The sequence below is a fragment of the Equus asinus genome, chromosome 3 (assembly GCF_041296235.1).
Source record: "Equus asinus isolate D_3611 breed Donkey chromosome 3, EquAss-T2T_v2, whole genome shotgun sequence".
Classification (NCBI taxonomy): Eukaryota; Metazoa; Chordata; class Mammalia; order Perissodactyla; family Equidae; genus Equus; species Equus asinus.
This window is the reverse complement of record NC_091792.1, coordinates 118,515,964-118,537,923: the sequence shown is the minus strand read 5'-3', so window position 1 is coordinate 118,537,923 and position 21,960 is coordinate 118,515,964. Positions and strand designations below refer to the sequence as shown.

General features: G+C 44.0%; 1 protein-coding gene and 1 long non-coding RNA gene across 13 annotated transcripts in view; one reads left to right on the top strand and one right to left on the bottom strand.

Annotated features, from left to right (window-relative positions):
* Window positions 1–2,162: 2,162 nt before the first annotated feature.
* Window positions 2,163–21,960, bottom strand: part of HOPX (HOP homeobox) — a 114,384-nt gene continuing 94,586 nt past the window's right edge. For 4 of the 10 annotated variants that reach the window (XM_070505789.1, XM_070505785.1, XM_014857827.3 and 1 more), the window contains 2 exons: window positions 9,609–9,765; window positions 2,163–2,963 (listed from right to left, as the gene is read on the bottom strand). In XM_070505789.1, the coding sequence (XP_070361890.1) occupies window positions 2,886–2,963; window positions 9,609–9,752 (222 nt within the window). In that variant the 5' untranslated portion in view covers window positions 9,753–9,765 and the 3' untranslated portion in view covers window positions 2,163–2,885. Of the gene's footprint in view, window positions 2,964–9,608; window positions 9,766–9,996; window positions 10,525–10,792; window positions 12,031–21,960 lie in introns of those variants that run through there. The other 6 variants (XM_070505790.1, XM_044766046.2, XM_044766048.2 and 3 more) reach the window with 6 other exon arrangements.
* LOC123283781 (uncharacterized) overlaps window positions 11,482–21,960 on the top strand; it is a 62,549-nt gene continuing 52,070 nt past the window's right edge. For 2 of the 3 annotated variants that reach the window (XR_011502223.1, XR_011502222.1), the window contains exon 1: window positions 11,482–11,587. This is a non-coding gene — a long non-coding RNA (uncharacterized lncRNA). The remainder of the gene's footprint in view (window positions 11,588–21,960) is intronic. The other variant, XR_006524470.2, reaches the window with a different exon arrangement.

Below are 21,960 nucleotides of genomic sequence, written 5' to 3'. Positions count from 1 at the left end.
ACTCAAGAAGGTTATTGGAAACAATTTCACATTTAAAGGGGCACCACCTTCTTGCCTGCCGCTGCTGGGCCCTGCAGAGGCAGAGGCTGCACCTGGACCCTGCTGCCAGGGCCGAGGAAGGCACCGCAGGGGGAGATGCTACGGTCGTTAGAACTGCCTCACGAGAGATGCTGAGGACCGGCCTCACACATGATGGCCTAGCACCTGGAATTCTCGAAGCAGCTGACGCCTGAGACAGGCGCCAATGCCATCGTGTGGGCTTGCATATGACTGTGATGAACATAGCTATATATGTCAAGTTGGTGGACGCCCTTTGTGCTCACACCAAATCAACCTAATCAAGGTGATGACAACAAGAAACCAGGGGGACGGGTAGGCCTCTGCACTGACAGAGAGGGAAAACTCCCGAAAGTGGATGGTTGCAGTTATGTGGTAGTTAAGGACTATAGCAAAGACTCTCAGACCAAGGATGTCGTGAAGGGGGTACATCAAATGCAAGAAACGAACAAATAAAAAACTTAGCTCTTGTAAAAAAGAACAGTGAATAAATAAATAAAAGGACAAGAATCCTCGTTCCCTCCCAGCACCTGCCATTCAAACAGGACTCTTGACTCAGGCCTGATAAGCACAGGAAGTGATCCTTCTGCCATACACTGTGCTTCTCTTCCTCCAGCTAAAGGCACACTCTCTGCCCAGCTGGTTAACTCTTCTTGGCCTGGATGGATTAATCTTGAATCATGTCTCTGGTGTGCTGGAAAGACTTCTGACCTGGGGCTTAGACCTGGGTTAGCACCTCTCTCATTGCCTGACAAGGACAAATCACCGTGCTCTGTGTCTGCTGTGTCCACAGCCACGTTAGCAGCACTTTTTTCCCTCCCTATCTGTTAGCCAGTGTCTACGACAGTGCTTTGAAAGATCAAGAATCCTCTCTCTATGCAGGTATTTATTATTCGCACACATTCCTCCTCATCCCCACCTTCTTCTTTCCAGAAAGTGATGTCAGCATCCAGCTCTGGGTGCTGACTGATGCTCGGACCCACTAATTAGGCTGCTGGAGAGCACGCCAGATGAGGCTGTTCTGTTCAGGACTCTGGTTCACTGTGTACTGTTTACAGAAAAAAGTTTTAAGGTAGAGGAAGAGGAAGTTTGCCAAGGATGTTTAACGGGATCTTGTAAACATTTGTATTCTGAGTAACTGTTAGTGTTTCTTATTCTGGGCTCTTTATTTTAAAGAACTGAAAAGACTGTGCCTGCATTTTTGGTAAGATTTCAGAAGTGTACACCAGCATCATTTCAGGCTGGGTTGGCAGATGCTGCTAGTGGCCTTTCCAACATTCATCCTCCCCTTTCTTTCTTACCAACAGAACCCTAATTTTGCTCAAGGCAGCAATATGCCCAATTTAAGATGCTCACCTTCCCAGACTCCCTTGCAGTTAGGAGTGACCATGTGGCTCAATTCTGGCCAATGAGATGTGGGTTGAAGTTGTTGTGAGGGGTGGGGGTGGGGAGCTCCCAGGAAATCTGTTTTAAAAGGGAGAGTCTTAGCCAGCATTTGCCTTTTTCTTTTCTTTTTCTTTTTTTGCTTGAAATGCAGACTCATTGCCCAAGCATCCACCTTGTATCCATGAACACAAGAGCCACATGCTAAAGATAGCAAAGTAGGAAGACAGAATGACCGCAGGTCCTTGACAACATTAAGGAGCCACCTACCTATTGATGCCTTATGTAAAAACAATTAATCAATTAAGCAAACCAAAAGCCTATTTGGTTAATCCATTGTAATCAAGTTACTGTTCCAAGCAATCAGACACAATCTTGATTGATAGACTATTAAGACATTTAATGTGCCATGATAGAAAATGGATGCAATTTGACTATAGAGTCCTTTAGAACAATGCTGCTCAAACTTTCATGCGCACATGTACCCCTTGGGGACCTTATTAAAAATGCAGATTCTGATTTAGTAGGTCTGGGTTGGAGTCTGAGATTCTGCATTTCTCACAAGCTTGCAGCTAAAGCTGATGATGCCCCGTCCTGGACAGCCTTTGAGCAGCCAGGATGTGGAAAATGACAGCTCTTTTGTCCACTCCTATGTTGAAGCTGCTCTGTTTTTCTTTGATATGCTTATTATTTAGTTAAAAATCTGCAGAGGACTCAGTGCATTTTCAACAAAAAGTTAAGGTTTTATTTAGAACATCATTTTAGAGACAAAAAAGCAGTTCATTTTGTTTAGCAAAATAAATTTAACAAATGCATTTAAATGAGGTAAATTCAAGACTTTTGTGGATTTCTTTCTTAGTCAGTTGCTTTTCTGCCAGTTGGAGTTTCTGTCTTCCAGCCTAACTGGGTTCTTTCCAAGTCAATGCAGCTTTAACCCAAGGAACTGCTTTCTGAAATCTGAATGACTCCAATATCCCTCTGTATTCTCACTGAGCCTCAGTGTATTAAATGAAACATAAGGAAAACGGCTTAAGAGAGTAGATTCAGAAGGAAATGTTTTCCCTCTTGGTCATGTTATCTTTTCAACAGCGGCCTTGCCTGCTCTGAAATGGAGGGTGAAGGCCAATGGTTACTGTGAGTTGTTGGTCAAAAGCAAACTTCGATGGTTTTCACACCAACTGTCATCATGACCCAAAGGGAAATGCAAGCCACACCACTTTCCTAGCCAAGCCACGGCTTTACACAGAAGCTTTACACATCTTCCTTTTGTTATTTTCTTTTCTAGTTATGTACATTAAAAAAAATACAACATTGTGTTAAATAGCAAGACAGCTAACAGTGGCACATACAACACTACACTGAAAAACCAAAACAGCTTGGCCAAGCTGAGGAGAGAAACAGCAGATGGTCTTCATGAAGGGAAGCTGCCAACGCCCACCGTCTCCTTAGTCTGTAACGGATCTGCATTCTGAGGGCAGGCCTTCCGACCGCCGCCACTGGGCCAGGCGCTGCTTGAACCATTTCTGGAGGAGGGAAATGTGCAAAATTACCTGTCACATACTGAAATAACGAAACCATTATTTTCATAAAAGGAAAGGAAGTTCATTCCCTTCTGTGGCCCAAATGGAAAGGAGGAGAGCAAAGAATGTGTCCATGGGAATGGTTCTTCGCACTGTGACACTTACCTTTCCTGCCTCAGGACTTTTGCACATGCTGTTTCCTATGTTTAGAATGTTCTGTCTTCATTCTTTAGCTGATGATCTCCTTCTCATCCTCCGGTCTCAGCTTAAATAGGACCCTCTCAATGAAGCCTTCCCTGACCACTTTATCTAAACTAGCTTCTCCACCCATTTCAGTACTTTATCACCCTCACAGAAATTTTTAATATCTGTAATTATTTATTTGTGTATTCAGTTTTTAAGCTGTATTTCCTTCTAGAATATAAGATCCATGAAAGCAGAGACTGTATTCATCTTATCCTCATTGCGTCCTTAGCCCCTAGCACAAGGGCTTAACAGAGATTAATCAATATTTGTCGAATGAATAAAAGACATTGAAGCACCTCCTTCAACTGCCCCACATAGATCTCTATGGCTGCTACATCTCATCAATGTGTGCCGATCTCACCAAGGGCCTTGCTTATCGGTAGCACTTAGTAGGTGTTTGTTGAATAAAATGAATGGAAAACTAAGCACTGGACAAGCTCAGAGAACTCCTTCTTGGGGATCTGTGGAGTAGGCTAGCTCAGTCTCTCGAGCTCCAGGGCTGCCAAGCAGTGAGAGAAGATAAAGGGACCTACTACAGTTTACTCAGAGTCTTGTAGCTCTTCAGGACCCAGATATGCACACCTCATGAGAGTGACCATGGATTTAGGGAAGGCCCCAGATGCATGTGGTACCATGTGAAGGCTACAACATTTTCATATGTTGTAAGGCAGTGGCTGCCCATTATGCTACCGAGGGGTGGGGGACTCTGCAAAGAGGAGGTAAGGAGACCCACGCTGGGGGAAAGGCTAGTGTATGGACGACATTGGCCAGGAGGAAACTGGGATTTTTAAAAAACAACTTTGAGGGGCCGGCCCAGTGGCGTAGTGGTTGAGTTCAGCGCACTCTGCTTCTGTGGCTTAGGTTCATGGGTTTGGATCCCGGGTGTGGACCTACACACTACTCATCAAGCCATGCTGTGGAGGCGCTCCACATACGAAACAGAGGAGGGTGGGCACAGTTGTTAGCTCAGGTCCACTCTTCCTCAAGCAAAAAGAGGAAGATTGGCAACAGGTGTTAGCTCAGGGTCAATCTTCCTCACCAAAACAAAACAAAACAAAACAAAAACCCAAAAAACTTTGAAGAGGATCTAGTGAGGAAAGAGAAGCAGCAAGCATTGACCCACATGGGAGAATGCGAGTCAGAGAGCTCTATGGGAAGCTGGGAGCCCCACACTCTATTCTCCTGTGCTTCCCCACCTTTCACGCACCATGGCAAACACTGAGAATGAGGAGATGTTCATGTCATGCTGATGTAAACAGGCAAGCTGCTTGGGTAGCTGACCACAGGGGGCTCTGCAGTCCTGGGCCTGCCAATAGGAAGGTCCTCTGTAACCAATTGGCTATGAGACCTTGAAGGAGTCCCTAAAAATAGAGCCAGTCAGCTCACCTGGAAATGAAGAGGTGAGCTTAGGGGCTCTCTTTTGTCCCTCCTGGGGTTTCTAAAATTCACCTGTTCTAGGGGTAGGAAGATGAGAGGATAGAAACGAAGCAGAAAGAGCACAGCTGTGGGATGCCAGACCTGGGATGTGCTGATGGAGAAGGTGTGGTGAGAAACACCTAGAGGACTCCTGACTTGGCATGAGTCGGTCGACACCTGCCCAGATGCAGATTTAACCTCAGAACAAACAGGTGGGCTCTAGGGCCATCCTTGGGATGATCTCATCTCTGCAGAGATCTGGGGAGCTGAAGGGTAGTTCGGCATAAGCCCAACACCAGAAGAAAGTGAGAACCACAGGGAAGGAGTGCTTCAAAGGATCAAGGATCAAGAGCTTGAAAGGAGGGAGGCCACACGACCATTTAGGGCTAAGCTGGCTGCACAGCATACGACCACACCAACAACTCATGCTAACTGTACAAGAGAGCTCACACACTGAAATGCCTTACACAGCTGGCAAGATCAGCTGTCTTGTACACCTTTGTAATATGGGGCGGCAGCAGGGAAAAGTCATCTAAAGCCAGAGGCAGCAGGCTACCCTTAGCGAAGTCTTCTCTTTGGGGGTTGCTCTCCAGGTGCCACATTTCACTCCTAGGGATCACTAACCTTAAGGAGAAGAGAGCTCTCATAACTTCGGTGGCTTTAACCAAAGTTCTGCTGCTAAAGGTGGGCACATTTTCTTCTATCATCTGTGTGTGTGTGTTGTCAACTCTGGAATCTGGTGTGAGAGCAGTGTGGATCCAGTCTCATTAATGAGGCAGTTCCTGGTGGGGGGTGGGTTTCAAGCCTACTGGGTCTGATTCAATAGGATTTCCACTTACTAGAGCCGAATAAATAGCCGAGATTTAAAGACTGACTAATTAAAACTTGGAGGAGGAGAGTCTCATTTTCTACCAGGATTCATTTAAGACAAAATGATTCAGCTGGCCTCATTCCGAAGCGCCACCCACAACCTGACGCCAGTAATGAAGCAGAATATTCATGTACGGTTACCGAAAATAACTTCAGCAAGGACCACGTTTGTGAACTGGTGAGCTGGCATCCAAATGCTTAACAAATTGAGCCCCAGCATTGGGGGATGGGATGAGGTTTACGGAAAGCTCAACTGTTTTCTGAAGATATATATTTTAAATCAAGTATGTATATAAAAATTTAGCAAACTAGTTGCTGTCCAACAAAAACCATTAAACACCTTGCTTGCTTTTTCTCCCTAACCTTATCACATCTCACGCATATCAATGCTAATTTTCCACCTGGCTTTATCCTCCTCTTCTTTGTTTCAGTCATCCCCTGGGAAAGACATTCATCCCTTGCTTGCTTATAAATGAAAGTCCTCATTACGCTCACCCATTGAAGGAGATTTATTTACTCCAGTGAACAGATGATAATTAGACACTGAGATGGGGAGGGCTTGAGGCAAAATAACATTGTTCTGTCCTTTTCTCTAGTAACTAACATTTCATTCTTTTCAGGGGGAGACATTTAGAGGCTTTTATTCCACTGATAAAACATCTAACAACTAAACCCACTGAGTTCTGGGAATAGTCCCAGGACATCCAGAGCAAATAAAAATACTGGAAGCCTCTCTAAGAACCAACGCCAGCTACACTGGGCTTGACTTAGTGATAACAGAAAACGCCAGATCATCCCAACCTCCCAAGGGGCTGATGAAAGAGTTTCCCCAGCTCCTTCTAACAGTGACTTCAAGTAAATAAAAGACACAGGGGTTGGGACTCTGCAAGGTTTGTCTAATTTAAAGGTAGGAGATATCTAATTACTGTCATGAGAAAAACTCATTCTAAGATCCCAGCAAATGCAACCCATAAAGATATTTCCATCAGAGCCCCCTTCACCCCACTCTGGGTTCCTATAGGTGTCCCCCACCCCATAGCAGAGAATGTTGTCCTACAGTGGAACAGTTTACAGAAGACATCAAAGCCCCCAGTCAGATAACGTCTCAACCTTTAGCTCCTGTTGCCTTTGCCAGGGCATCAGCAGTGGTGGATCAGCTCTAGTTAACTATCTCATGGGCACATCTCATGCTTATCTTTCTTCTACTAAACTATTACTTGTTCTAGGAAAATGAAGAGTCTGATTCTGATTCTGGAGGAGGGTGGTGTTAGGGAGGAGGGATAAGGCATATGGAATAATATTATTTTGGCTCTGGTGACCTTTCCAATTGGGCAACAAAATGAAGAATAGAAACAGGGAAAGTGCTGATACCAGAAGCTGCTTACAGGTAGGCCCTGCAAACCTTGGCTTTCAGGGTGTTATATAGAGGGCCCCTACAAGGATGCCACAAATAAAAATAATTGTATTAATCCCTGAAAGTTCATCATTGGGCATTATATCTCCAGAAGACACTGTTTTTTTAGAAGACACTTTAAGAAATGTAAATGCTGCTTGAGAAGATTATAGAAGAAATCATTCTCACCCACCAGTCACAGGATGGGGAGGGTTGGGAAGGGGTGGGGGCTTAAAGGATGGAAAGTTGGAAGATGAGACCCAATCCAGTAAGGGTGACAGAGGGCAGGCACCCTCGGGTACCCAGGAAGCCTCTTTCCCTGAACTTGCTAAATTTTGCCTCTCTCTGAGCCCTGGGGTCTCAGATGCTTCTCTGCAGGTCTAGGCAGGAAGACAGAGGGGCAAGCCAAGCTGTGGCAGCCTCAGGGAGGAAGAAGGTGTTGCCCCATGGCAGGAAAAGGAAGCCAGAGGCCCTGCTATGAGGCTGACTCACCCCTACACCCACTCATTTCAGGGTTGGGTCTACCATTTGAGGATGAGAGCAGAGGGGAAATTGGAGAAGGGCTGCCCAAGATGGGCAGATGAACCTGCTGTGCAGAGGTCTGAATTGGCTGACCTCAATCACAGAAAGAAGCAGGTGCCTTTCTTTCTTCCTGCCCCTCACCTGATTTTGTTTCAGTTCTCTTACAGAAGGTGAATCTTGAAGAAAGATTGAATATAGCCTGGAATGACTTGCATTTAATGCATGGATTTTTTTTTTCAAGAAGAAAAATAACATAAATAGAACTTTCGGTCCTTCCCTCCCACCCCACCCAGTTGTTTCCATTCTTCTCCTGTAGAGGCAACAAGGCATGTTGGTTAGGGGCCTGGATCATGACCCAGATGGCCAGGATTCAAATCCTAGCTCTGTTAGTTCCGGTTGTGGTCTTGGTCAAGCTTTTCAACCTTTCTGTGCCTCAGTTCCCTCATCTGTACAATGGGGATAATAGTACCTCCCTCACAGCATTATTGTGACAAACAAGTGATTTAATACTTGGAGGGTACCTGGAACAATATGTGGCAAGTATCAGCCATTATAAAGGGCAACAATTATTCTGCTTTACAGGTAAGGAAATGATGGTAACTGGCCATGGGAGAATTCAGAGGCTGAGAAGAGGTTAGACCCCTAGTTGGCGCTGTGCCCACAATAAATCCACAGCCTTCTGTTTAAAAGATGAGTTATCGTTGTCTCTGTGATTACTCCTCTTTCTAAATATAGCGTAGGATTTTAAATGATAAAACTTCAGCAGGCTGCCTCCTCGGGGGCTTCCAGGAAACACGAGCAGTTAGACTTGGGTTACAGTAAATCACTCTCCATTAAGTTCTGGTTCTGGTGAGCCAGACAGCTGTTGCCTTTGCTAAAAACAGATCTGCTTGACTTTCTATTTGCCCTATGAATGACAGGGGTTTTTTTATGGGCAGGTTCTCCAACGCGCATCTGGCTTAATTAGTAAAAATCATTTTGGATGTGGGGTCTTGGTTCTAGGATCCACTGGAGCACCCATTACAAGCTTTTAAGCCTCCACTGAGTATGGTTCACGGTGAGGAGAGGACAGAGAGTCTGCTGCTCTGGTCTGTAAAATGGGAGGAATAAGGATGTCTCTGCTTCAGAGCTGAGACTAGAGGGGTGAAGCGCTCTGGGCTCCCCTGGAGAGATACTAGAGCAGTTCCAAGCAGTATCATCATGCATCACTAATTGTCTTTCCATGACCAAAGGGAAAACAGAAGCCAGAGTTTAGACAGGGTTAAACAAACAAACAAAAAGTCAGTTAAAGGAGCCAACTCTGCACCTGGAGGTTAGCAATCGTGGCCAGGGTTGCATTCTCTACCCTAAAGGATTTTCCGGATAATATAGGAGCCTTAAGAAACAGATAAATAAATGAATGCACTGCAGGGGACATCTGCTTCCACTCCCGCCAGCTGTAATGGCAAATGTCTACCTTCTCGGAAAAATCCAGAAAAAGACTAAACCTTAGAGCTGGAGAATTTTTTAAACTCTGAACCCCATCTCCCTGGCTCCCTGCAGCGTCAGCTCTGTGGCTAAGGAAAAGCTGCTGCCCGATGTAGTGGAAAGAGCATGGCTAAGGACCCGCGCCATCCTGGCAACTCCCTCCCTCTGGGCCTCAGTTTCCTCCTTCACCAACCCTGAGGACTGAATTTATAGCTCATCGCTAAGGTGCCTTCCAGCTCTGACGTTCCCGCCGAGAACAGACAGGAGGGCGCTGGGCGCGGAAAGCGCACACGGCACCTCTCCAGAAGCTTTCGTTCACAGCCCAGAGAAGAAACCGCCCGAGAAAGCGAGACAAGAGTGGGCCAGGGACGCTGCTCCCAGCCCGGAGGGAGGAGAGCGCGTTTATCCCGGGCTGTAGGGGAGAGCGGAAAAGCAAGGAGAAGGAAGGGTGGACGCGAGGTTTTCTAAGCAGCTCCTGGGGGAGCCAGCGCGGGCTGGGGGTGGAAGGACAGACGGGGCGACCATGGAGCCAGGAAGCTGGGATGCGGCGGTGGGAGCGATGCAGAGTCTGAGCTCCTAGGATGGGGCTCCTGGGGTGCGGGCAGAAGCGATGAAAGATCAGGGGAGGGGGGAGGCGACGGCGACCCCCACTTTCGCGAGACGGCCCAGGCGAGGGTGGGCGCGGCGGCCCGGGCGGGCAGGGGTCGGAGTGCGGGGCGCGCGCCGGGGCTCACCTGGGTCTCCTCCTCGGAAAGGCCCGCCTCGGCCGCGATGAGGCACAGCGTGGTGGGGTCCGGGTGCTTGTTGACCTTGTTGAAATTGTACTCCAGGATCTCCACCTGATCCTCAGTGGGGCCGCTCGCGGTCTCCGCCGACATGGTCCCGGCGCGGCTGCAGGGGAGGGAGAGGCGGTGGCGGTGAGCGCGGCGCGAGCGGGCGGGCGGGACGTAGGGAGGGCCGGAGATCCGGGGCGCGGCCCGCACCCTCAGCCCGCGGGGCTGTCCCCTCCCGCCGTCGCACGGCCGCGCGAGCCCCGGCGGCTGCAGGCTGCAGCGGGAGCCTTCCCGGGGCGCGCCTTAGTGGTCCCCATCGGAGCTGCGCGTCCTCGGCCTCCGGGCTTGCCTGGGAATTTCTACAGCACCTTTCCCCGGGGGTCCTGGTCTGGGCTGGTGGGAGGAAGATGACGCCGCACCCTCTCGGCCCCAAGGCTCTAAGGACAGAGGGATGCGCGGGGTGATTTCGAAAAACCACCTTCAAAGCTTCCCTCCCGCGAGCCGGCGCTGCCCTGGGCACAGGCTCGACGGACCGCGTGCGGGGTACACCGAGTCCACGGCGGGGACGCCTCACCCGGACGCGTCGTTCTACCGCTAAAGTGGTTTAGCGCTTTGGGGCCCTCGCCAGGGACGGCCAAACCCCCTTCGCCCCCCTTTCAAACAAATGACCCACAGTACAGAAGTTACTTCTCAAAGTTGGGGAAATGAGGGCGGGGCTTTAATCTCTCGCTTTTGCAGAGGTGGAGATAGGTCCACAGACATATGATCTACTCCTGGAGTTCCTAAGGCCGGGAACTGAGCATCGGGAGAAATTTCCACCTGAGGGCTTGTGTGAGTCACTCGGCAATCTGCAACCTCCTCATGCACGCCCCCCCCCCCACCCTCCGCCCCCCGCCCCTCGCCCCTGCTTTTTCTAAGTAAAGCCAAGAGTCCAAGGCCTCCAGCCAACCCCACTGTTCACTGCCCAGCATAGCCTGGCCTTTGTTCCACAGAGTACGGTAGAGAGCCCACTTCATGTGCTCCCCTCGGTCAGGACTTCCAAGACCCTATTGAGAAGGGTCTACCGCAACTCTTTTAAAATCTCAGAATTTCCCCGTGATTATATTAAAATTTATTGCAAAGTCAAGAAAAAATGGGCCCCTTACCAGCTTCAAGGTCTCTTGTATTTCCTTCTTTTAGAACCAACATTGCTCTAGCAGATTTGGGGCAACATGACTTCCTGCTGCGTCCTCGCTATTCCTGAGTAGGCTCAATTGGCGGAGGTGCACCCTCCTCTCCCTCCCCCCAATTTAAGATATATTGAGGTATAAGAAGTTAGAGTCTTCAGGATTGTGGCTGTGGATTTGGTACAGACGGGCCAGGAGTTGCTGACAGTAAAAGACCAGCACAAATGTGGGAATCCCGTTGGTTTGTGTCTTAACAAACAATTGCAAAATCACCCAACACAATCCTGAGTAGGTTTTGATGTGGTTTGTGCCTGGGGATGAGCCCCACTCTGCTGACCTGCCTGCATAATGTGCCCAAAGTAGTTACAGCCTTTTCTACTGTGACTTGCATTTCATGCTCCCTAAATAACTGTCTTTATCTCCCCTCTAGGTCACTTGAAGGGGCTTTCAGGTAGGATAAGAAGCCGTTCTACTGCGAGAGAATCTTGGGCTCAAGCCACTTGTCAGGTCACTGTGAAAACCCCCTGTGTTTTTAGGGAGCTCTGTGCTCTTCCACCTAAAAATCTGTAGCAATGATTCCTGTCACAGCACTGAGGCAGGATGGGCTCAAGCCAGGTCAGAAACGCCTCCTCTCCTGTTGGCAGCCACCTCCCTCTTTCTTTGACACAGAACTTCGGAGCTGGAAAGAACCTTGGAGATTAACTCCTCCGGTGGACTCCTGTAGCAGCCCAGGAGAATAAGGCACAGGAAGACTTTCTTTCTCAACGTTGCCTGGTTAGTGCTCAGCACCCTAGAATGGGAAGCCTTAGCTTCAGTTTGAGTCCCATGCTCTGCTAGACCCTTCTCAGCAGGGTATTCTGTCTTTTCTTTGGCAGAAGAACTCAGGAGCGCAACAGTGTAAATGCAGGCAGGGGCTTGTTACCATTTTCAATGGGCATGGACTGTCCTCGTAGGATAACGGTTCCAGCCAAAGCTGCCCACCGGAACCACCCACCTCTGCTCCTTTTGCCTAAAAGAACATAGGAGAGGGGAAACTGCTGTCTCTGGTTTTCTTTCTTGCCCTGGAAAGGTTCCATTAATTCCACTGACACAGTTCCGCTGGCTCTTCCATGAAAATTTTTGCTGCTTCTTTGTAGAATCTTCAGCCCTTCAGAAATAGTCAAAGGAACAGATTTCTAAACTGGACTCAGACTCAAGGACTGTTCTGCATGGACTTCTTTCCCTCTTTTTGTTATTTAATGGCCATTATATAAGTCCAGGGCGACAGATGTTCTTACGTTTAATCAGGTGCATTTTCTCATATTTTTGTGGCTTCCTGTTACAGGACATCGTATGAGGTTTCACGAGTAGATCCCAGTTGACTTACAGTACTTGTTGGGTTTGTTGGCTGAGGGCCGTGGGACTCGGTTGGCTGCTAAGGAGACTTGTGGGAGGACCATTTGAAAGCACTTACTTCTCCTAGGTACGCCAAACAAACAGACTTGATTTCTAGAAATGACGATGCAAGGTTTAACCTTTAGAGTCAGATCTACTGTTAATTCTCTACAACACTGGTCTCTTATTTCAGCCCTCTGGTTGACAAGTGTTTGCTGCTGCTGCTGCTTGGTTTCTTCCCTCCCTCTCTCTCTCTTTCTTTTAAAGGAAACTTATAAACCAAATCACCCTAGTAACCTTAGGCTTATAAAACTTCTCAACTCTTTCCAGTAAGGAAACTGTTGAAAAGTTTCTCTGAAGGTAGTCTAAACAATTTCAGATGAAAAGAACTAAAAATATTTTAAAGCTTCTGAAACTTTGATCTTAGCACAAGTTCTGTTGTTGCTGTGCTTATTAATATCTTATGAAACATTCAAAGAGTGATTTGTCCTGTAGTGGTGTTTTCTTTTGTGGTTGGGGGAAGATGATATGTAAATCTTTTCTAGGGCTTAAATGAAACCCGCTGGCTTTTTACTAAATTACGTCCAATGCCTCAATAGATAGTTGTGCCAATCTGACAGCTTTACCTTGCTTCCCCAATCCTATAATCATTTATTTTAAAAGTACCTACCTATATGAACTAGCTCATGAGAGTGCTACAAACTGATAACCTGCAGAAATTGCTTTGGGCTCACAGTTACCATCTTCTCCTCCCACTCCCAGCCATTCTGAACTCTGTAATGCCACTAATATCAAACCAAGAAAAAAGGGTTATCAGTGGCAGATACTCCTCATAAAGAGAGTCCCATGGTGAGCTGGCCAAAAGCAAAGAAAGCAGATGGATCATTCTTTAGGGCTGTTTCCCAATTTTCTTTAGCCTGAATTTCCTTTATGTTCACTGTGGACTTCCTGGAAGCAATGGGCTCTTGAAGCATTTTGTAGTTTTTTAAGTGAGAAAAATTATGTGCTGCCATTTCTCCAAGAGAACTGGTGGGTGTTTGGATGGGGATAAGGGTGTGAGTAACTCATCACTTAATGAATTACTCTGAACCGGGTCAAAGGGGGATCACGGGAGCTGTCAGTCTCTCTCAGAAATTCACAAATAGGAGTGGAATGTTGATGTGCCTCCCCAGGCTAACACTGGGCTGGTTTTAAAAGAAAAGATTTGTTTTTTAAATATGAACCTGGTGGTTAATGTCCTCAAGCTTAGAGCAGTAGTTCTCTTGCCCGGCTGGACCTCAGAATCACCTGAAGAAATGTCCAGGCCCGCTGTAGTCCTCCTGAATCAGGACCACACTTAGGAATCCAGCATGGGAGGGACACAAAGAGTATTTCAGCTCTCACAAGAGTTTGCAATTTAATCATTAAAATCAATGCTAAATGTTCAGGTCTTCTTTTACCTTATACCTGTAAAGATACATTAAAATATCTTCTAACTCTGATCCTGTGTGTTATCTCAACACTTGAGTTGACGGTAGGTTGAGGTAGTCTTAAAGGAATAAACTTTAAAAAAAATATACATTGGAGAGAAAATTTAGACACTATGCTATTTATCTTTTGTAAATATGATCAGGAATGGGGAAATTGCCTTTAAAATTATGAATTATCAAGAGAAATTTTTCCACACTTTCAAAAATTCAGAAATAATATAAAACCCTTTTAAAAATCTTTCAGAAAAATATATTCTTGTGTTGAGATCGGAGTTCAAGAAAGCAGATCATCAAAAGAAAAATTCCTTCCATCTCATCATACAAATTTCTGTAATTGATTTAGAAGCAAAAAAATTACTATGGAAGAGATTCAGCAACTGTGACAAACGATTATCCTTCTCTAATTTCTTAAATTTTTCAGTGAAAGATATGCTCAAATTTAAGTTATCATTTATATAGACAACTTATATAATAGAACTTGAATCTGAACATTAGACTATACACACCATGTACTATACACACCATATACTACACACCATGTACACATAGCATCATTGCTGTCTTCAGGGAAACAATATTTCAAATCTAAACAGGAAAATACATTTTTAAATGCTGCATTCATTCCGATTTTATATATTTAAAAAACTGGTGGAAAATACAACAAAATGTTAACAGCGGTTATACCTAGATTATGGAACTGCAGGTGACCTAAAATTGTTTCTTCTTTGTATTTTTCTGCTTTTTCACATTTATTTCTTTGGAATTAGAAAATTTAATTTTTTTCCCTTAAAAAAAGACATCCTTGATCAGACCAGTGGTCCACCTCTCCCAGATTTTCATCTGATTATTGGTACTAAATTACATTTTCAGGAAAAGCATGTGAGTTATTTTCCATCATGTCTATTTGGAAGATTAGGGAAGTAAACATTTGCATTTTCCATTCAAGGGTCATTATGTATCAAAAGGATATATGTAATGTACATGTAAGTTATGAGGCATCAATTAAATAAACACTAGTAAACCCCATCCAATTTAAGAATTAAATCATTACCCAAGACTGTGGAAGCTACTTCTATTTCCTTCCCAAGCCTACCCTCTGCCTTATCTGCCCCCACAAGAAACCGAGGTTCTAATTTTTGTATTAATCACTCCTTTGCTTTTTAAATTAGTTCTATCACATAGTTTTGTATATTTTTGAGATGTAAAAATTGTTTCTTATCATATGTAATTCTTCTGTGAATTGCTTTTTTTCATCAACATGTTTCCAAGATTCATCCATATTTCTGCATGTAGAGAAGTTCATTCATATTCAGTGCTGTTTCCGTTTTGTGAATATACTACAATTTATTCATGTCTTTCCTTTTGGTGGCTATTTAGGTTGTTTCCACTTTTTTTTGCTATTATGAAATTGCCTCTCTGAACATTTTTGTATATGCCTTCTGAAACACATCTGGGAAGGTTTCTCTAGGGTATATACAAGGAATGCAACTGGTCATATGTGGCTGTTAGCTTTACAACATAATATCAACTTCTTTTCCAAAGTTATTGAACAAAACTACACTCCTACCAGTAGTGTATACCATTTCCTTTGCTCCACATCCTCATCAACACTTGTATTGTCAAACTTCTTAATTTTTGCCAAAATTGTTATGTCTTCTTTTTATCCATGAATAATACCTAAACCTTCTTGAAGCTATTTAAGTTTTCAGCCTGCCTAACTTCTTGGGGCTAAAAGATTCCATATGTTTACTATTTACCCTATAAAAGTATTTCCTGTTCCAGCCCAGAAGGAGATTTGAGGTATTTTTTGAGAGATTAGACTCTGTCTCCAGGCTAGCTCGTTATTTCCATTGGTCACCAAGAACAATACCAAAGATGTATGGAAAACTAATTACAGCAGACCTAGCAAAATGTTACTGTTTTACCTTCTACAGAACTCTTAGGAGTCAGGACTTGATTCTGCACTTAACAAAAAAATGTGTTAACCATATCAACTGTTGACCCTGCCCCCCACCCGCCCCCCGCAAAGGAGTGCATATCCAAGTCTGCAAGTGAAAACTAGAGATAGATTTAAAATGACTGAGTGAAGAAGAAGAAAGGATGTAGGGATAGACAGGAAGTGTAAAAGAGAGACTATCAGTCTGTGAGTTTAAAATAGGATAGAAACATGTAAAGTCGAATAATGTGCTCAAGTATCTGGCCTGCAGTACCATGACCACGGGGTGCTGAGCTCCAGCCCAAAAGCAGGCTGGTATTAGTTCTAGTTTCTCTCATAATCCTCTCTTAGAAATCAGAATGGAATTAGTCCTGTTTTGTGGTCTGGAAGGGTTAACTAACTTGTCTACAGGGTCAGAAGAAGACTCAGAATTCTACCTTTTATTCTGGTTATAGCAGTAAAGGCAGTTCATGATGTTACGAGCATCAAGATTGATATAGATCTCCCAAATATATTACTCTCTATCAATGTCAGAAATTCTAAGATATCACCAGATCACCTATTTGGATCACTGAACTCTAATTTTAGTCATCATTTGACACGTCAGTGAAGAATTGGTTCTGGGGGCAGCCAGTCTTTCCCAATGTGGGCCAGACCACTGCTGACCTACTGTGGTCTCTCCAGCCTCACTCCCTTAGCTGCTCCTGCAGCCTCCTTGCAGACCCCCACGTATCTCCTGGGAAAGCCCTCGTGTCTACTTGACACTAAGGCGACAGAGATAATGGAATTGCCCCTTTCAAATTTTGTTCCGACTCCATTTTTTGAAGTGCAGATAAGTTGGAGAGACTTGTTCACGTTTGTCCAATAAGATCTGAGCTCTTAACTTTTGACCCAGTGTAACAGCTACAGGCACAGGCAGAACCACCTGCCAGCTCAGAACGACAAGCACGCTGTTCTCCCAGAACATGCTGCACTTGACTCGATGAGGCAGGAAGACTGAGATGCCAACTAGTACTTGAATTCATGCCGTTCCAACCCGTCGCCAGCAACCATACCAACCCAAGTACCTCTTATTCCCCATGTTTTGTCAGGCAAAGGTGTCAACAGGTTTGTTTTGGTGTTTCAGCCCCGCTCTGAGATCGCCTATCTCTCAGTAGTTAATGCAAAGCTTAAAAATACAAAGTGCTGCCTTCTTTTATTTTAAGTTCGGCGTATCTGATGTGTGCCATTATATGTGCTCTATGTAGTCACTAATTCAGCTTACTACTTTCCACTTTGGATCTTCTTTAGATTCACTTTCCTCTTGCCTTAAAAGTGCCTGTTTCAGGAAACCCAGCAGAATTAAGAGCAAAATGACATTTGAGTTAACATAGTAAAAAGGTCAAATAATTAGAAGTCCTGGGTACTGATCATTCAAAACATCCCTTTGCTGAGCCTCCATTCTCTCACGTGAAGATGGCATATAATAACACACATCTTTGCCGGCTCACAGCTTTGTTGTAAAGTTCATGTGATATTATTGTAGGGAAAGTGTTTCTAAACTGTGAAATGCTTGCTTACGGAAGATATGATTGTTTTTTCAATGATTGTGAGCTAGGTGTCCAGTGGGGCATCTCCTGGGTGGCAAACTGATAAGAACAGTTGATAAGTTTCACTCGTTCTGGGTTACAATGTCTTTTTTAAATCTTTCTGGAATGGTAAAGCACAATGGTTGAAATCAGAACCTTTTTAAAGAAATCAAATGCTTTATGTATTGTTTCATCATAAGATGTATCCCAGGATGGAACTTCTCAAGACTAACAAGGTGGGGGTGGGGGCGGGCGTCATAGCTTAAGCATGTTTTCTCATTAGCATTTCTGCATTGTGCATTGATTTGAACTTAGTTGTTGGTATATTCACTAAAATAGTGGTTTCTTTTCTCATTCCTCAGCACCACTCCCCAATTTATCCTTTCCTCTCATCTAGTAATGAGGAAGCATTAATAGGACAAAGACGAATAGTGAGGAAGTTAAAAATAAGCAGGAACAAATACTCTATGAATTGATGAGTAGATTTTTCTAGGCTGACTTGGCCTATGAGAATAACGACCAAATTAAAACTGTTTTGAAGTAATTTGTTCACGGGCCTGTCTCTCCCACTAAATTACATGCTCTCCTATGGGGGGTATGTCATCTCTGATACGTTTATCTCTCTCCAGCATTCGTTTGGAGTATCTGACACTTAACGGATGCTCATTAGATGTCTGCTGAACTGAACTCAACCAATGGCATCTGGCATGACTTGATTTAGGACGTAAGTTAGGAAGACACTGCTCTGTGTTTTCAACAACCAGGACTGGCCATGTTCAAAACCAAAACATAACATTGGAAAAAATAGCTTTCCAGCCTTCTAATATCTTTTGGTCCTCACTACCCCAAACAGCAGAGTTGATTCCTATTTTTTAATTGCATACAGAAACCTTACTCCTGTCATAACAATAACAACATCTTTATTGAATAAATACTATGTGCCAGGCACAGTGCTAAATGTCTTAGATGCATTAACTTATTGAATCATCAGAGGAAGTAACATTATATGATAGGCACTCTTATTGTCTCCATTTTACACACGTGGAAACTGATATAGATGGAAACGTATATACCTTTCCCAAGGATATATAGTATATAACTTTCCCCAAACACAAATCTAGTGAGTGGCAGAGCAGGGATTCAAACCTGGAAAGTCTAGCTTCTGCATCCATGTTCTTAACCACTACACAATGTGTTCTCTTTGTGTTGAGTAGCTATGTAGACAGAAGAACCTTGATGGGTGGTTGTGGAAAGAGGGGCAATAAAGCCGCGTGGGGCCACCTGGGACAGGAGTGAGGCAATGTCCTGTGTCTACGCTGGCTCCCCTGTGGGGTGGGGCTAGTCTGGGAGCCGTGCCCCCTCCCTGTGGCATGTTTCTCAAGCTTGGTGACCAGACATGGCTCTGACCCAGCTAAATGGATTAGCCAGTGATTTCAGTTAATACCACCAGCGCCACCAGCCAGGCTGGCTTTCTTTCTCCACATGCTCCTCTTTAATTGGTACAGACATAATTGAAAGATGACATGATGTGAATAATATAGTATACAAACGAGAAAAAGTTACAACGTCTGACAGAATGGAATTGAAAGATTGGCTTCAACCAGACCAGCTGGATCTTATGACTATTGTTGCTACTTAATCCCTAAATGTACAGTTTTGTTGAATTGATTAAGGAACCTCCCAAAACTGTTGTTGGAACAAGTCCCTCAGCAGTCCAGACTTTCTACAGCTACTTACAGAAAATAGCACAATATCCTAAAAGCTATTGGAGGAAATGGTGTCTGTGGATGACTTCCAGCAATGAATCAATCATTCATTTACCCTGGACATGAAATTCTTTGTATACACACTGGGTTCTTTTCATTGATAGCCCACCTCGTGGCCTAATCCAAACTTTGTATGTGGAAATGTGGGAAAATGATGAAAGACAATGGTAAAACCTTAGGCTTCTTCTTTGAGTGTGCTGTGAAATAAGTGGCGTATTCAGTCTACCTCTTTAGGAACAAATGGGCAAATGAAAGAGGACATCCCATTTCCATCATGTCCTTATAGGAGATCTCCATCTTGTAAACAGTTTGCTTTTCTAGAGGTCTATCTCTATGATGATTGTTAGGAATTTAGAAAAAGTTTTCTCTAGAAAGAACGTTATCAATTGTAGATAGAGGCTAACCCACAAAAGAGAGTGTAACTAAAATGCTACGTATTTGTTACTGAAAAAAAGTAGAAAGTAATCCTGTTGACATATCCTAGTGAAATTTAATAAGAAATCACTTCTTTATTTGGAAAGAAAATGCTTAAGAAAAAGCAGTTTTAATAAAATTTGGCTTAGAGAAATGAAGTTTTGGTGCAGATGTTGAAGAGGTTTTCAGGGACCTTTTGAGGATGTTCGAGGTTTATAACACAACTCGGATGTGTCCCAAGCATCCAGAATAGTCCCTGACACGTTGTTGGGTGTACAGTGAATACTCATTGAATGTTTGCTGATAGGCTTCATTTTCACTTCAACAAGTATGGCTTTCTTTTATCTTGATATAAAGGCATAATAATTAGAGCTGTATTTGTGTGTAGATGAAATAAAGAGGGGGAGAGAGGAAGAAAGGGAATGTTGAGAAGTATTGATGTGAGAAGTAGGTTGCCTGAGATACAATTAAGGAACAATAAAGAAAAAGCTAGAGGTTACGCTGCAAGGTCTCCTCCTCACCCTTCTACCCAAAGCACAAGGGAGAAAGGAGTGGGACAGATTTTGTGCGCCATGATTCCTGAGCCAGCCGCCAAGGGGCGCTGTCAGACAAGAACAGTTTAGTTGCTGGCCAGAGCTCTTTGTAGATGGGAAGAGACAGAGAGAAGGAGAAATAAAGTGAGTATATAGCATTAGTCACAGAGGGGATATTTGTGTATCTTTGATGGATAAATTATATATAGGGGATAAATTTTAAATCCAAATTAATGAATGAAAATATTAAACTAGTATGGAGTGATGGAAAGAGCACGGGGCAAGGAGTCAGACCTGGGTTTCAATTTTAACTTCTCTACTTAATAGTCATATGACCTTGGCTCAGTTTTTAACTTATTTGAAACTTAGTTCTTTTCTTTGTAAGATATAGCTAAAAGCTTCCTTCCTTGCCTATTTACATCAGTTGTGACCCAATGAGATTATGCTCATGAAGCAATTTAGAAAACTGTAAAATGATATACACATTTCCAGAAGTGTTACAATTATTTTTTCATCCAGAAAAGTGATGATGTTGGGCCGGATGACCCCTGAGATCATTTCTCCTCTAAAATTCTGATGATCAGAGTGGCCTGAGTTTTAAATTATCATGTGATTCCTCATCAACAGTTCACTGATGTCATTGACCTGAGAAAGGGGTGTACAGTGGCCTGTTCTAGGCTATGTCTCTGATTTGCTGAACACTTTGTGCCTAGTTTCCACTTCAGGGGACAACTGAGGAGCCCATGAAAGATTTTGAACCAAGGTGCTTTTTAATATTCAGCCTAGCATGTTAAATTAACATGACCATATAATTTGTCATCCAACCTGGAACACTGAAGTATAAGATAATTACACCAAGACGACAGGCATATATCAGAAGTGTCCCAGGCAAATCTGGATATCTGGTCCCTTTTTTATTTGTAAAATGTTAAATTTCCCACTCAGGTATGAGATAGTAAAAGCGTTCCTGCTGAACTTAGGCATCTATACTGCTGTTACAGATTAGCGAGATGCCAGTCTGTTAGGATGTGAGAGGACAGAACTGCATATACCCAACCATAGTAATGAACAGGAGGCTGCTTTTTGCTCTTCAGAAAGCATTTTGTTGGAGGTCTGTGGTTAAAGGGAAGAGGATACACCAAAGCTTCAAATTTCCCGATCTTTCATTTTTATTGCAGTTTGAATATGGAGGATAGAAATTTGTGTGGTAGGCTGAATAATGTTTGGGTCCCTGCCTACTTTGGGTATTGTTAGGATGGTTGTGCTAATGCTTGGTAAGTGTGAATATCCATTACGTCTCAAGGTTTCGGCCTATGAACAAATATAAACAAAGGAACAAAGAGGGCTTGTACTAGAGATTTCCACAGGGCACAGCCGTGTGCTCAGGGCTTTTCAAACCACATAATACAGGAGGGGGAGACTTGTAAAGTAAACTGAATTATCAAATCTCACTTTGAAAATGTCTGATACCCTAATACTCCAAGAAATTAGACAAACAGATTTTTGCTATGGGCGGAATCTCAATGTTTTCTACAGAAATCCATTAAACATAAAGAGAAATTTGTGCTACTAAGCTTAGAAGCAAAAACTGAGAAGATCAACTTTCTAAATAGCTTGTTAAGAGAGGAAAAATGGCACAAATAAGTCAAAATGGCATATAATAGATATATTATTTTATTTTTTTGAGGAAGATTGGCCCTGAGCTAACACCTGCCAGTCCTCCTCTTTTTGCTGAGGAAGATTGGCCCTGAGCTAACATCCATGCCCATCTTCCTCTACTTTATATGTGGGACGCCTACCACAGCATGGCTTGCCAAGCGGTGCCATGTCCACACCCGGGATCTGAACTGGTGAACCCTGGGCTGCTGAAGTGCAGTGCGTGAACTTAACCGCTGTGCCACGGGGCTGGCCCCAAGAAATATTATTTTTATGTTTTAGAGTATGTTATTAATTTTTTGCCCCCCTTTAGTTTCCTAATTATATTTTATTTAGGAGAGCATTAATTAGATTAATTGGATCAATAGATTGCAGGGCAGGAAGATGTATGTGTTTGTTGCATAGAAGAGGAGGGGTGAGGATAGAACTCA